A 14494-nucleotide genomic window follows, 5' to 3' on the forward strand; every position below is an offset into this window, starting at 1 on the left:
AAATTCAGCATGCAGATCAGCAACGTGAGAAATGAAAAAGTATGGTTTAATCTATACATGGGTACAAGGAAAGGGACAAAGGAAAACTAATCAGTTCCCTAAAATTTCCCCAAATCCTGCAGCGAATGTCGTGTGCATGTGTGCACCAAAAGAGCCACACACCAACAAGTTATTAAATAGAATAATAATACTTACTGATATATACTTTGTGATTATAAATAACAGAGAAAGCATCAGCTGTCTCTTCATTAAGTTTCTAAACTTTCAAAATAAGAGCATAGAACTTGTCCAGTAGTAAATAGATCAATGAAGATGAAAACATACACTTCACAGTGGCTAAAACTTTGGCCGAGCTTTCCCTCATGCAGTGGTGCAGGTCTGTTCTGTGACAATATTAAAAGTTTGAGTTAACTGTACTGTGTAAGTAATTCGTATCCATAAATATGACCGTTTATTTGTTAATCACTTCAGTCTGTAAATGCTTATGTTTTATTCAGTCATTTTATTAAGGGCTGACTGTGCACCAGACTGACACACAAAAATTAACCTTTTCTAATGCAAAGTTCTTGGGTTTTTAGAACAAAGACCCAGAATATAATTTTATTTATATAGCACCAAATCACAACAACAGTTGCCTCAACTTGCTTTGTATTGTAAAGACCCTATAATAATATTAGAGAGAAAACCCCAACAATCAGACGTCCTCCTATGAAAAAGCATTTGGTGAAAGTGGGAAGGAAAAACTCCCTTTTAACAGGAAGAAACCTCTAGCAGAACCAGGCTCAGGTAGGGGTGGTGATCTCTGGGCTTGACAGGTAGGAAACAGGACATTGTGGAGGAGAGATGATTAATAATGAATTAACTATTTACTAAGACTTACTTTAAAACAGTCTGTCATGTGTACCAAAATCCATGTATTTCAACAAGTTTCTTTTCCGCCCTTTGCCAACGTTTTCTCAGTCTGGCCCTCTGTGAAAAGAAGAATCTGCCTACCCCTGCTCTAATCAGTGTTTCGCTCAGATTTGGGCTGTACTTGTGGTGGAAACATTGTTGTGGAGGACACTGTACCATTCAGTTATCTTAATAAGTATCTACTCTGGAATTGTGACAATTAAATACCAGAGCACTGTAATCAGCTCAAACACTATTGAGTTTCTCATGCCAGGGATGGACTCTGTAGTCGTCGTTTAGCTCTATAGTCATTAACCAGTTTTCCACCTGCTGCAGGTTCTGGTTAGAGAGTTGGCCAAAGTCATGAAATCTATTTTTCTTAATCAAATAACAGAGAAATGTGTGGACTTCTACAAAGTAATTTAAACCGCTGCTTTAAACACGCTGCTAAAGTTATATGTGGACAAATTGCACTTTCCTACCCAGAGGGGAGTTTTGAGCCAGGGCTCAATCAGCTGAATGGTAGAAAAGTGACCGCACAGCAGTTATGAAACACAAGACATGAGGGGCTACAGTTGGCTCGTAAGTGGGCAATAAACTTCCAACATAAGAGCATGGAGATTGTCCACTGGTATATAAGCTGCGGAAGGTGCCGTTCATTTGGACTAAAAAAAAACAATGAAAAGCTAAGAAAAGTTTTATTACCCCACAGCTGTAAAAGGGCTGATGGGGTATTGTCATCAGCCACCCGGGTAGGCGGTGTGGATGTTTGTGAATGCGATAACTTGAGAACAAGGCGGCATAGGATTTTGAAATCCATATGTGTGTCTAGTGGGAGGCTGATGAGTAGCACTGTCAGAACTCAAATCATAAACTAAATTGACCAAAGAGTGATTGTAGATGAGTATAAACATATGTGCGGGTCTCCAACTAATGTGTAGGGATCTCGAGGTGTGGTGAGTCCTCAAAGAGTCTTTGAAAGGCTGGAAACACTCAAACTGCCTTTCTCTTGTCTCTGTCTCTCTGCTAGACGACCTTTATTGAGACTCCTCTGTCCTGTGTGACCCCCCTGACACAGAGAGGTATGACCGCGCGCACACACACACACACACACACACACACACACACACTCATATAATGGTGATAATAGTAATGAAGTTCATCTTTATTCCACCTTTCAAAAATAAGTGCTTTAGAAGAAAGCAGGAAACAAACAGGAAAATAAACACTTAAGAGGCGATAAAAAAGGAAATAGGAATAAAATTAATTAAAATAACATAAAAAATGTAAAACAAGTGAATAAAAAGCAAATATAACATAATTAAAAGAAAAAGATTAATAAAAATTATGTAAGGATATGGAAATAATAAAAATATGTGTTTAAGAGGGATTTAAATGGCAATAGTGATGTCATGTCAAAAGAACCAATCAACTTTGGTCCTCAGTGGAATTGTCATCAGAATTTAACCAGGTCTCTGTTAGCGGGAAAACATCAGTTTTGTTGATGATAAAATCAAGGATAATAAGAGAGAGGTCTCAAGGAAACCAAAACTGATGGTGTGGTGAGAATTATGAGGTAAATTTAAAATGTTGTAAGGTTCGATGGGGTTCTGTAGGAATATTACTTGACTTCTGGGACTATTCTATGTTGTTTACTCCTATACTTTGATCTCCAACTACCAATAAAGATAACTGGCGGTGAGTCAGGGCTGAGGAGGTAGAGGCTGTCAGCAGTTTGATCCCTGCACTGAGCAAGGCTCCCTTTTGGGACTGTCTGTGCCATGTCTATGAAGCCTGACAGTAGTGAGTATTTCTTCTTTGGGTCATCGGAGAGTCCTAGCAACATACATCACCACTAGGATACAGAGTGTGTGCTCAGAGTAATGTGTTTGTTTCCATAAAGCTCAGCAAATGTTAGCGCTAATAAAACACCAGGGTGCAACACCAATGTGCATCTCCACCCACACAGAAAAGGAGCCGCTGTAAATACTCTCCAGGTCTCTTCTCTTTTAAGTTCTCGCCCCCTGTACTTTAGGAGTTCAAGTATACAAAGTAAGGTAATGAGAGCCCCTACTCTGTTAGTCAACACTTAGCTTTACAAATCAGTAATACAGGTATTTACTGTAAAGACACTTTTATTTTGCAAACAGACCACTTCAGCAGTAATCCACCATGACTTTAGCTTCTTTGTTTTTGGTACCTAGTTTTGTATATTACATTTTCCCTCGTGTTCAGCCCTTTTGTGTCAAGTCTCTGTGATGTTCCACTTGTTTATTTCCTGTTTTATTTTGCCATTTTGTTTACTTCCTTTGTCTGATTTTTCTGTGATTAGCTTTAGCCGTGTTCCCCTCTTGTTTCCTCTTCCCTCATCACCTTGTGTATTTGTTGTGATCATTTCCACTGGCCCTTTTTTGAGTTGTCCCACTTAGCTGTGCTGTTCCTACTGTTTTTCCCAGTGCTTCCTAGTGCCTCTTTTTGTTTCTGGACTGACAGTTGTTCATTTTAAGCAATAGAGTCTTAACTTTATGTTCAACCTCTGCCTACCACTGCATTTGGATCCTCTATCTTCCACCACACCTCTCACAGCTGAATCTGATAGTGTTAGCCCATAAATTAGCACTTCAGTACCTTTGCATTAGTCACTGTTTAGAATAATGCTCTTGTAATAATAATATTGGCTGACAGAAAATGAAGGAAAGCATAATAGTTCCCCTTTAAACCAGAGGTGACCTGTGACCTCCATTTCATGCTATTTCTGCCTGAAGCAACGTCATAGTTTCTGTTACTGATGCTGCTACTCTCCACATGCATGCACATAGAAGGGTGGGAAGGTCCGAAAACAGAGCCATGCCATGAAATATAAATCACTGCAGGTGGAAATAGCAGTCCTGTTTTGACTAAAGGGGTCCTGACACAAATAGTGCTGGAACTGTTTCACCCACCAGCCTACTGTATTTAATTCAGCCTTTATTTTATGATGTCGGGCTTATTTAGGCAGCTGCGAGTACACGAGTTCAGTGACCTGGGTGAAAGTTTGTTTGATATCAGAGTTTCGTTTTAAATAAATCTGAGTGGATTCCCTGTGACTTAACTTTGTACTCTGAACTAGTGATTAGGAAAACAACAGCTAAGCTATTTTTATCCTTTTTTTGCATAGTTTTGGTTAATTGTGGGAAGCATAATTATATCTATGATGATTTAAAGGTTTTAGAGTTAAATTAGGAAGCACAGCTCACAGACCAAATGTTCCTCTGTGTCAGCTTTATACATGCAGACAGACAGACAGACAGACAGGGTGTAGTTATCACCAAGGCCAGGCTGGAAATAACAGTTTACTCACCAGGAGAGTCCACTGTGGTAACTGAGGAGCTGGTGAGACTTTTGGAAACAGTCACAGTTCTGTTTTTGGCTCATGCCTGTGACCAGTGAAAAAAAAAAATCTGTTCAGTGAAGTCATTAAACTTTTAATTTACCCTCAACAGCCACCGATTCAGGCGCCTTGCCCTTGGATATTGGAAGCTAAAGATATTTCTGAGGTAAATTAAGAGGTTAATTAAACATATGCTACTTTGAGAGTCAATTAACAGTCATTTTACAAGCAGAGATGCTTAAAATTTAATGGTCGCACATTCTTACATGTGATTGGACACTAAATAACTTTGTAATTTCACTCTTGGTTGGACAAAATACACAGTTGGACCGCCTGGGGATTTAGTGCATTTGTCATGCAGTAGTAAACAAAATTATAAAGGTCTACCCTCTTTCTATCAAAGTAGGAACAGATGCCAAAACAAAATTGCTTACTTTGAATGGCTCCTCAGGCCCCAAATCAGGTGAAGGCATGAGTCAGCTTGTTAATGCATTTATTTGTGATTTTCCAGATTTTACACGTTTAATAGCTTCATCTGTTTGTTCTGGGACCATGTGATCTCCACAAACTACACTCTGCTGTCGCATGCATCCATTGACTTTATGAAATTTGTAAAAAGGGATGTAGCCACAGAGTCTGAAGCTAATGCGGTCCCTTAAAACCTGCATTCTTTTTAATGGCCAGCAGGGGGCGACTCCTGTGGTTGCAGAGAAAAATAGGTCTGTTTGTATAGAAGTTTACAGGGTAAAAAAAGCCTTTAGGTTCCTCACTCTCAGGCCCTCGTAAATAATTTCCTCACGACTTGTGGGCTTTGTCACTAGTTTTAGGTCGTATTAATGAAGTTGTTCCAGAGTGTAGTGGTTTACAGTATGGTGTAACAAGTGTAAGACCCATAGTTTGATCCTGGGACTCTTTGGGGTTGGGTCAGGAAATGTATCTGGCATTAAAAATCTGCCAACTCAAACATGCAGAGCTACCTGATTTGGTGACCCCTTGTGACTAAGGATGATTATCCAGGGTATGGTCATTTTGTGAGCCCATAGACATTGCACTAAAATGCTTTAAAAATTTGTCAACGCCACAAAGAGGGCCAGCCCCAGTTTTGGTGTCCAGAATTAGTAGAGATAGGAGCGAGGAACAGTTCTGCCTATTTTCATTTTTGTTCTGTTTTTTTAATCTGCTCGAGTAGCTTTGCATGACTCACAGTCTGAAAGTAATTCTTATTTATCTTACACTAGCACCTCTTTTTTTTTCTTTTTTTTTTTTTAAAGATCATCTTCCCTTTTGGAAAACTTCCTTCTGATTGGTTGCACCTTGTAAACAGAAGGTTTGATCAGCAGGTGGGTGTGGTTTCTGTGAATCTGAGATAACCCTATTAAAGGTTATGCCCTCTCACTCACCTCATACACAGCTAAGAGCAGAGAAAAGGAGGGTTTAGAGCAGCTTTTGGCTCATGGGGATTACTTGTGAAAGCTCTGACCTCATTAAGCTGAAATGTTTGGTATCACTCAAACACTATATGACAGAATGTTGTCACTTTAACAGACTTGTAAAGACGGCAGTGTCTTACAAGGGCTGCAAGTTACACATATACTTGACTAACTTATATCAGCCTGTCTGAGTCTGTGTGAGACAGAAGTAGCACTGAAACAGCAAGTTTTAACTGCTGCATAAACATGTAAATGTGTGTGAGAGACTAACTGGAAGGAGGGATCCTTCTTTTGTCTGAATGAAGCATGAAGTCTCCTGGGAAGCTTTCAAATCCTCTCTGGAATGTGTGTGTGTGTGTGTGTGTGTGTGTGTGTGTGTGTGTGTGTGTGTGTGTGTGTGTGTGTGTCACATTTGAACAGGGAATGCAAATATTTGTGTGTGATTCACTTTTGTGGTGTAGTGTAACTGTTGCCATGGTGACCCTGACCTCTGGTGATTTCTTTGTTACCTGACAACTTCTTTCTTTCTTTCACCTTATTTTATTTCCTTTTTACGTCCTCATGTCTTTTGTTCTTTTTGTTTAATTTCTTTGTTTCTTTCTTTCCCTCTCTTCCTCGCTCTTCCCTCTGTATCCTTGTTTAATCCTTGTTTAATTGTCCTTGTTCAGTGCCAGCCTACAGCTCAGGTTTCATCAGCTGCTCTCGTTATTAAGTTTATTTACCAAGCTCTCAGCTCATCCTCTGGTGGCCCTGAACTTGACTGTCTGGCTCTAGTTTTTGTTTGCAGCTGGGAGTGTCTGCATGAGTCTGCATGTGTACACAGTAAAGTTACAGTATTTCGTTATATTAAACCAGTTGTTTCCTGTAGACTTAGTTTTCTAACAGGTCTAATACAAAAAAGAACCCTGATGATGTTGTTTTGTTTAATGTTTTTCTGTGAAGACCATATATAGAAATGTGCGGAGTTCAAACCAATTCACATAAACTCAAAACGCAGAAGAAAGAACATCAATGGAAATCAGAAATAAGAGCTTTGAGAGCACTCTGATACACTGTAGCAGTTAATTTAAATTAATTTAGTTTTTAAGTCCAGATATATTGTCAGATTATTTATTTGAAATGCTCCAGGGCATGAATAGCAGAAACACCTGGCCAGAAGTCCACTGAAAAGAAATATTTTCTTTGCAGTCTGTCAAAATTTCAGAATATTAAATCAGTTTTTACTCAAATTTACTTACTAAAAATTGGGCAATTAATTTGGAGTTGTCAAGTTGAAATTTTTACTTGCAGATGGCAAAATGTGTTTTTCTTTTTTCAGTAGCAGAAACAAGCCTCATTAGCTATTCATGTAGATTTTCTTTTAGCTAATTATCTCGTTTTTCTTGTGAGTTACCCGATTTTGTAGCTCTTTGTTGTTTAAAACTTAAACCCTTTATAACCCTTGTTGTGTACTGAGCATTTATTGTAATGTTTTGTGTGTATTGTGCAGGATGGTGATGGAGGAGGGGGGGCAGAGAGACAGAGGGAGGAGAGCTCCAGCAACGGCGCAAGCAGAGGAGAGGCGGATTTTCCTGGAGCTCGGTGAGCGAGTTTGAGCCTTCGTTTAACTCCTAAATGTTTCTTCAACCATGTCAACGCTTCCTTAAAAATAAATATACCTTCTTAAATAGATCACACTAGTTGCACTGAGACTGAGGAGAGCTATTTACTGATGCTGTGTTTCTTCTTTTGACAGGGGAGCAGAACTTTGATGCCATTTATCTGTCAACATATCGAACAGCCTGCAAGCTCAGATTTATACAGAAGAGATGCAACTGTGAGTCAGAACTGGCCTCGTTTACAACAGAAAGATGCGTTATTAAAATACTCATGTGTCAGTTTAGGCTGATGTAAAAGGGAAAATTTTTACATTGTGACATATTATTATAATAATAAAATGAGTGCAGAAAAATTTGATCAAAATCTTACTTTTATTGTAAATAGTGAAGCATTGCACATCTTTCAACACCTATCAAACGATAAGATTCTTAAAGTTAAAAAGAATTTAAATACTTTGACTTCCTTCCTCTTCTTCCAGTGCATCTCATTGACATTTACAATGTGATCGAAGCGGTGCGGGATGCGGGTCTAAACGCAGTAGAGCTGAACGCTGGCATCTCTGTGACCAGACTGGAGAACCTCGTGTCCTCTCTGTTCAACCAGCTCAGCAAACGCCTGCCCACCACACACACCATCAACCCGCAGCAGAGCACCGTCCTGCTGGTCGAGTTCTTACTGGCTGCCATCGAGTGGTAATGATTAGGAAGTGGCAACAGTGAGATGTGGCCATCCACATCCTGTTGTTGCCTTTAAATGAGTGTCTTTGTCATAGTTTCACAAATGTCATCACACATGCTTTTGTTTGTGCCGTAGTGAGCCGGACAGCCGTCTGACAGTTTTCTCTGTAAAGGCGATGCTGGCCACTCTGTGTGGAGGGAAGCTGGTGGATAAACTCCGCTGTGAGTACCAGTCGATACATCACAACAGACACGAATCATTATCATAATTATTACTCCAATCTGCAGTAATAGTTTGGTGTGTTTATTGTTAGTGACTGAGGAGCACATGTGTGTTTGCTTAAACCACAGTATTTATAGTAGTGTGAACGTCACTCAGTGTGCTTGCTATTTCCTGCCATGTGCTACATATGAGTCAACTCAGTTTCTTTTGTACAGCCCATGACATGAAAACCTAGAAAACCGTGGGGGGAAGTCACTGACATATTAAAACAAGCGAACAAATAAAAATTCAAACTATACAAAAACCCTGTAAAATAGAGACTGAGGGAAAGAGAGGCAGAGCAATATGAGACGAATCAGAACACAGATGTGATATTGATGGATAAAGGGTACATCTGCTCTGCATAAACCTGATCACTTATTGTGGTTTAATCTGCCAGTTTGTACAGTGGAACTGTGTGTTTGGCCATGGTGACCCATACCATGAAGCTCCTGGTGCACAGTTCCTGTGCTGATGTTAATGACAGAGGAGGTTTGGAGCTCTGCAGAGAGAGAGCCTTGGTTACTTTTATGCACCATAAACCACCATAAACCACAAGTGGTTTGACACTTTATAACTGAGGTGCTGTGCATCTTAAACATTTTCACTTTGCAAGGATGCCACTTTGAGGAGGGATTAAAAACAGGTTTGTTACAACAGTGGCATCCTATTATAGTACCATGCTCAAATTTAATGAGCTCTTTTTTTTTTTTAATACACTTACAGCAGTGGGACTGAAAACACCTGAATTCAAAGATTAAAAAAAGAGGAACAGCAGAGTATATAGAGTCGATACCCATTTACTTTCTGAATGATTTGGATCGTTTTAATCTTATTTCCAGCTGCAAACTGTCATTGTAGCAAATGATGTTCACTGTGAGAGGTCGACCTGATTGCTGATTGAATTTTATCTAGGTTTTCTTCAGGCTGTGGTGCACACAGTCATGTTAAAGTTTAACACAATACTTTTTTTTTGTTTATAAATTGGAGTTTTTTATATTATGATGAAATCCTAAAACAGGGGTGGAGAAGGTTTCTTAAAATGAAAAAAACAAACAAACAAAAAACTGCATCAGTTTGTGCCAACAAGTATTGCATGATAAGAGTGGTTGTCCAAAATGTTAATTTTATCCAACTTGGAGATCTGGATCACTGACAAAGGTTTTACCTGTGGTCTGTCACAACACATCAAAGTAAGGTGGTTAATTCATGCAGATGTTCATCTTCGTATTGTGAGTGCACAGACTGGTGATTGCACTTGTTTTTGCTAAGTGGATGGTTCACTAAACTTTCAGAAAACTTTATTAAGTTGTAAAAAGCATATCCTCGATGTGGCCTAAAGCATTTTAGTACAAGCTTTGGTACAATTTACCTGTAGTTATATTTGTTTTTTACAGGAAATCTTTTATTCTGTTTATATGTTGCATATGCGCCACCTGGTGGACGAGAAATATCAGTGCTGCTGTTTGCTTATGCTTATTTACCTTCACTTGCGTTAGGGTCAGTCAAATTTCCAAAAATGTACCTGCTAACCTAAGCAAACTCAGCTGATTTGATTTTTTTTAAAGAACTTTAGTAAATTTAATGAAGGCATGACCAATTTTACCTTCACACTATGAAAATTGTCCATGTCACAGACTCGAATTACATGGAGTGGGCAATAGAAAAAAGAAAAAAAAAACCCTGAAAATATCATGTGCACCTGTACTCAAGAAGTTTTGAAGTCTCAAAAATGCTTTAAAAATTAAATTAGATTTAAGATTAAATTAAAAAGCTCCAAAGTTAAACAAAAACTCAGCTGAGAGAGTCTGGCTTTTATGACACTCACTGGTTTAATCTGCCACACTTACTGGTTAAAGTCAAGGTTAAGGGAGGCACTGGGGTTTGGACATGTAGTATTTTAAGCTGCCTTCTTCATTTTGTGTGTATTTGTGTGCACACGCGTGTGTGTGTAGATGTGTTTTCTCAGGTATCTGACTCCAACGGTGTATTGGTACTATCCAAGTTTGATCAATTTCTGAGGGAGGCTCTCAAGCTGCCCACTGCCGTATATGAAGGGCCTTCCTTTGGCTACACACAAACCTTAGCACGCTCCTGCTTCCCCCAACAGGTAAACACACACACACACACACACACACACACACACACACACACACACACACACACACACACACACACTCATACTCATTTTAACTGGTTGAAGGATGAAACAGCCTCTGTGTTGGTTCTGTGTTCATAAACAGTCTTGCTCTTATTTTGTAGAAGAGAGTGATGCTCAACATGTTCCTGGACATCGTGGCCGACCCTCCTCAGTGTCTCATTTGGCTGCCTCTGATGCACCGCCTGGCCAATGTGGAGCATGGTACAGACACTGTCGATATAATGCAAACTTTCTAACAGCAGACCTGGTTTATTAGCAGAAATTTACTTGCAACCCTTCACCAAGGCAGTATTTACATTTAACAGAACAGTATTACATTTTACATATATTTATTTTATTTTCTGTTTTTAAACATACTTTAAGAGGTTTGTTGTGCAGTAAAAGTCAGATAATGGTGGAATGACACGTTTATTTTTATTATATATATAATATGTCGGAATAGGTAATAGATAATAGGCACTGATTTGTAAGTAACTGGAAATGAAGAACTTGAGCTTATTATACAATATTATTCTGCTGCATATTTTTAACCAACTAGGCACATTATTCTCTTTATAATACTTCCTTTAAAAACATGATTACACAATATTTTGAGGTCATTTTGAAAGAAAGACTTTTACAGAAACGCAAAAGTGAGGTCAGAGGTCATATGTGACATAATATTTAGATGCAAATGATAATGGGGTATTTTGAGTCCCCCTTAAACCAGTATATCATCTCACACATGGTGCCAATATAAATAAAGGTAGGCAACTTTTAAGCATAATTTAAAAAATACATTTTATGGAATTTGACCTTATTTGAGGTTAGAGGTCCAAAGTAACCTAATATTTAGAATCTCCATATGTCATTCCCTATATGTACTGTACTTTTACTGCACTACAAGCCTCTTAAAGTACAATATATGTTGTCAAAAGGGTTTAAATAGCTCTGTATAGCATTATTATCATTTTAACCTTTAAATCAATCGATTGACTTTGAAGAAGAGGTCAAATCTTTATATGCTACTTTCTATATGTTGACCATAAACGCTACATTTGTAAGAACCATAGTTTCTAAGCTATAAGGGTTTTTTTGTTTGGTGGTTGTAAGACGAAATCTAATGGATTCCTAACACGACTCCACTCAACTCTAGACTCAGTTTTATCAGAATTCATTCAAACCTTTTGAGTTTACATCGCGTTTCACCTTTTGCCTGACCGTGTGAACAAACTAAGATAGCTAAATACTGGAGGGGAAATAGCCAAAAATATAGAATTATGCTAAATGTGTCCCCTGTTTCACCCTCATCTCTCCTCAGATGTTTGTACAAATTAAAAATAGAATTGTGCTAAAAAGTGCTGCTACTTGCCTCAAGTGGAAACAGTATTTTTGTTTAAAAAAAGGGTAATTTTGTTAGTGCCAATCAATGTTCTGTATCCAGAAAGTTAATTAGCCACAGATTTGGCTGGTGATTCACATCAGTGCATGGGAACAGAAAAACACTGTGTTCCACTCCACTCCACTGTGCAAAGAACCCTTTGTCATCCCTTATGTTTTTATCGTGCCTTTAGATATTGTGCACTCTTTGTAAAGTCAGGTCTTGGATGTAAAATGGATTTTATTGTGGTAATAACTGATTATATGAAAATAAAAACCACTGTACAGTGTGCTCTCTCTTTCTCAATCTCATGCTTTTTTTGTTCCCCTCTCTCAGTCTATCATCCCGTCTCGTGCTCTTACTGTCGGAGCAACGGCATGACGGGCTTCCGCTATCGCTGCCTCCGTTGCCGCGGTTACCAGCTCTGCCAGAACTGCTTCTGGCGTGGCAACACCAGCGGCTCGCACAGCAACAAGCATCAGATGAAGGAGCACTCTTCCTGGGTGAGTCACGGAGCGGTTACTCATCCATCACAGCAGGGGGCTCTCGCTGTGCGGAGGCGCATCTGGACTCATTTGTAGTACAACGGGGACACTTTTTTTTTTTTTTACCTCTTTCCATTACTGCACATAAGCTAATGAATGAAAACAAGTTATAATTCATGTGATGTTTCCTTTCCTTGCGCACTGTAAAAGTAATAATAAGTAATGCCTATAAGTACTGTTGAAATCTCCCAATTCTTTGAATCTTTGGGCTGAAGGAAGGACAATACTCGGTGTATCAATGCTCAATCAACAATCATTTATTTCCATACAATTCAACAGTCAGAGCATTACAACGTCCGGACGGGAGAGATGCTACCAGAGGGTCAGGCACATGTCTCAAAATGGTGACGGGTTGCTCAGCTTTTTATACTCTCTAGTGGCCCCCAGCTAGTCGTAAAAGCCAAAACATCACATTTTTTCTCTGTTACAGCGCCTAAGTTATGACCTCGGCAGTTGTTTCTCTGCTTTCTGTAAGGTGGGGGTGTGGAATGGGGGTGTGGAATGTGGTCTATCTATCTCCCCTGTCTTTAGACACAGAGTCTCCTGCTTACAACCTTCTCTTCATGATTCAACAATTAAGCATGTCAAGAAAACAGTGTAACACATTCCCAGCAGATCAAGGATACAGAGTGATGCACATTTATCTAATGAACTAATATGTGAATATGTTCTGTTAACTCAAAAGTATAATGAGAACTACACTACATACAGCTCACACACTCTATATTAAAGGGTATAATATGATCTACAGCAGTATTCTAATTCAACTACTTTGATTACATATATAAGGTAACATATGATAACAGAATAATCTAATAGTACTTAATGTTTTCTACAGTTGGCTGAAAAACATTGAGCAAAAATATTTAATTTCAGTGAATAATTTCATTTATTGAGCAACAGTTAAAAAAAAACAAAAAAACAGATCATTTGTAAAATAGTTGCAAATGACTACAAATACAAAATTATTGTATTTCATTATATTTATATTTTTTTCCCTCTTGAGAAATATTTAAAACAACTGTGAAATGATCAGGACCCACACAGTGTTTGAGTGTCAGTCGTAGCACCTTTATTTTGAAAAACAGTGTCTTCCACTACTTCGACACCTTGTGTTCAACTGGGAAGCCAGCTTTCCAGTGCCTTCCCACACTACACACACCACTCCTTCCCGGTTCCAGACACTAATAAGGGGGAGAGCTCATTAGTTGCAATCCCTCTCACCTGTCCCCTCCAACCTCCCGGCACCACCCTATGAGATTACCGTACCACCCCTCCACTGCAGCAGAGCCAGAGACCACACCCCTGCCACAACAACATAATAACACTGGAGGCTACAACTACATAACAATAGCATTTTAAAACATTAAAATTCACAGTGGGCACAAATGTAATTGTGGCGTCCATTAGAGCATTGGTATTCTTTGGAGCTTGAATCCATCGTGTATCATAATTGACATATCGCAATCGAGACCACTCAGTGTCCTGTCAATTATTTATTAAATATGTAAATTGTTAATAAATGGTACTACGTGAGGAAGTCGGGAGTGCCAGAGAGGGACGAGGATGATGCAGGACATGGATGAGGACAGCGAGACGGTGGTGAGACCGGAGGGACAGATGGGTTCAGGGTGGGAGTGGACTACATTGGCTATCGACTCTGAGCCCTTTGTTGTTTGCAGGCTATGATGTTTGCAGACAACATTTCGACCTGTAGTGAGAGTAGGAAGCAGGTGGAGAGGTGGAGGTATGCTTTGGAGAGAAGAGGAATGAAATATGTGTGAATGAGAGCGAGACAGGTGGAAAAGGTGAATGTGCAATTAGTAGAAATAGTGAAGGTTGATGAGTTTAAATACCTGGGGTCAAACATCTAAAGACATGGACAGTGCATAAGAGAGGTGAAGGAAAAAGTCCAGGCAGGGTAAAAACATGAGTGTCAGAGCTGATTTGTGACAGAATAATAGCAGCAAAAAGAAAAGGAAAGGTTTACAAGGTGGTAGTGAGACTTGATCCGATGTAGGGTTTGGAGATGGTGGCACTGATAAAGAAGCAGAGCTGAAGATGTTCAGGTTTTCATTTGGAGTGACCGCGATTGAAAATGAGTACAGCGGAGGGACAGCTCAGGTTGAGCAGTTTGGAGACGTAGTTAGAGGGTTAGTGGGAAAAGGAATTTGAATATGGAGTTGCCAGGCTCTAAGT

The 14494-nt window shown here is 39.2% G+C and overlaps 1 protein-coding gene across 6 annotated transcripts in view; it reads left to right on the top strand.

Moving 5' to 3' along the window:
• Window positions 1-14494, top strand: part of LOC146558185 (dystrobrevin beta-like) — a 45214-nt gene that overhangs the window by 8375 nt on the left and 22345 nt on the right. For 3 of the 6 annotated variants that reach the window (XM_085247972.1, XM_085247977.1, XM_085247974.1), the window contains exons 2-9: window positions 1922-1973; window positions 7181-7272; window positions 7427-7507; window positions 7769-7982; window positions 8104-8189; window positions 10185-10339; window positions 10492-10591; window positions 12087-12253. In XM_085247972.1, the coding sequence (XP_085104098.1) occupies window positions 7182-7272; window positions 7427-7507; window positions 7769-7982; window positions 8104-8189; window positions 10185-10339; window positions 10492-10591; window positions 12087-12253 (894 nt within the window). In that variant the 5' untranslated portion in view covers window positions 1922-1973; window position 7181. Of the gene's footprint in view, window positions 1-1921; window positions 1974-5532; window positions 5602-7180; window positions 7273-7426; window positions 7508-7768; window positions 7983-8103; window positions 8190-10184; window positions 10340-10491; window positions 10592-12086; window positions 12254-14494 lie in introns of all 6 variants that reach the window. The other 3 variants (XM_085247973.1, XM_085247975.1, XM_085247976.1) reach the window with 2 other exon arrangements.

Source organism: Mchenga conophoros, linkage group LG15, assembly GCF_057382185.1.
Source record: "Mchenga conophoros isolate Kocher_MC1m ecotype Shallow Benthic linkage group LG15, M_conophoros_male_GT1.1, whole genome shotgun sequence".
Lineage (NCBI taxonomy): Eukaryota > Metazoa > Chordata > Actinopteri > Cichliformes > Cichlidae > Mchenga > Mchenga conophoros.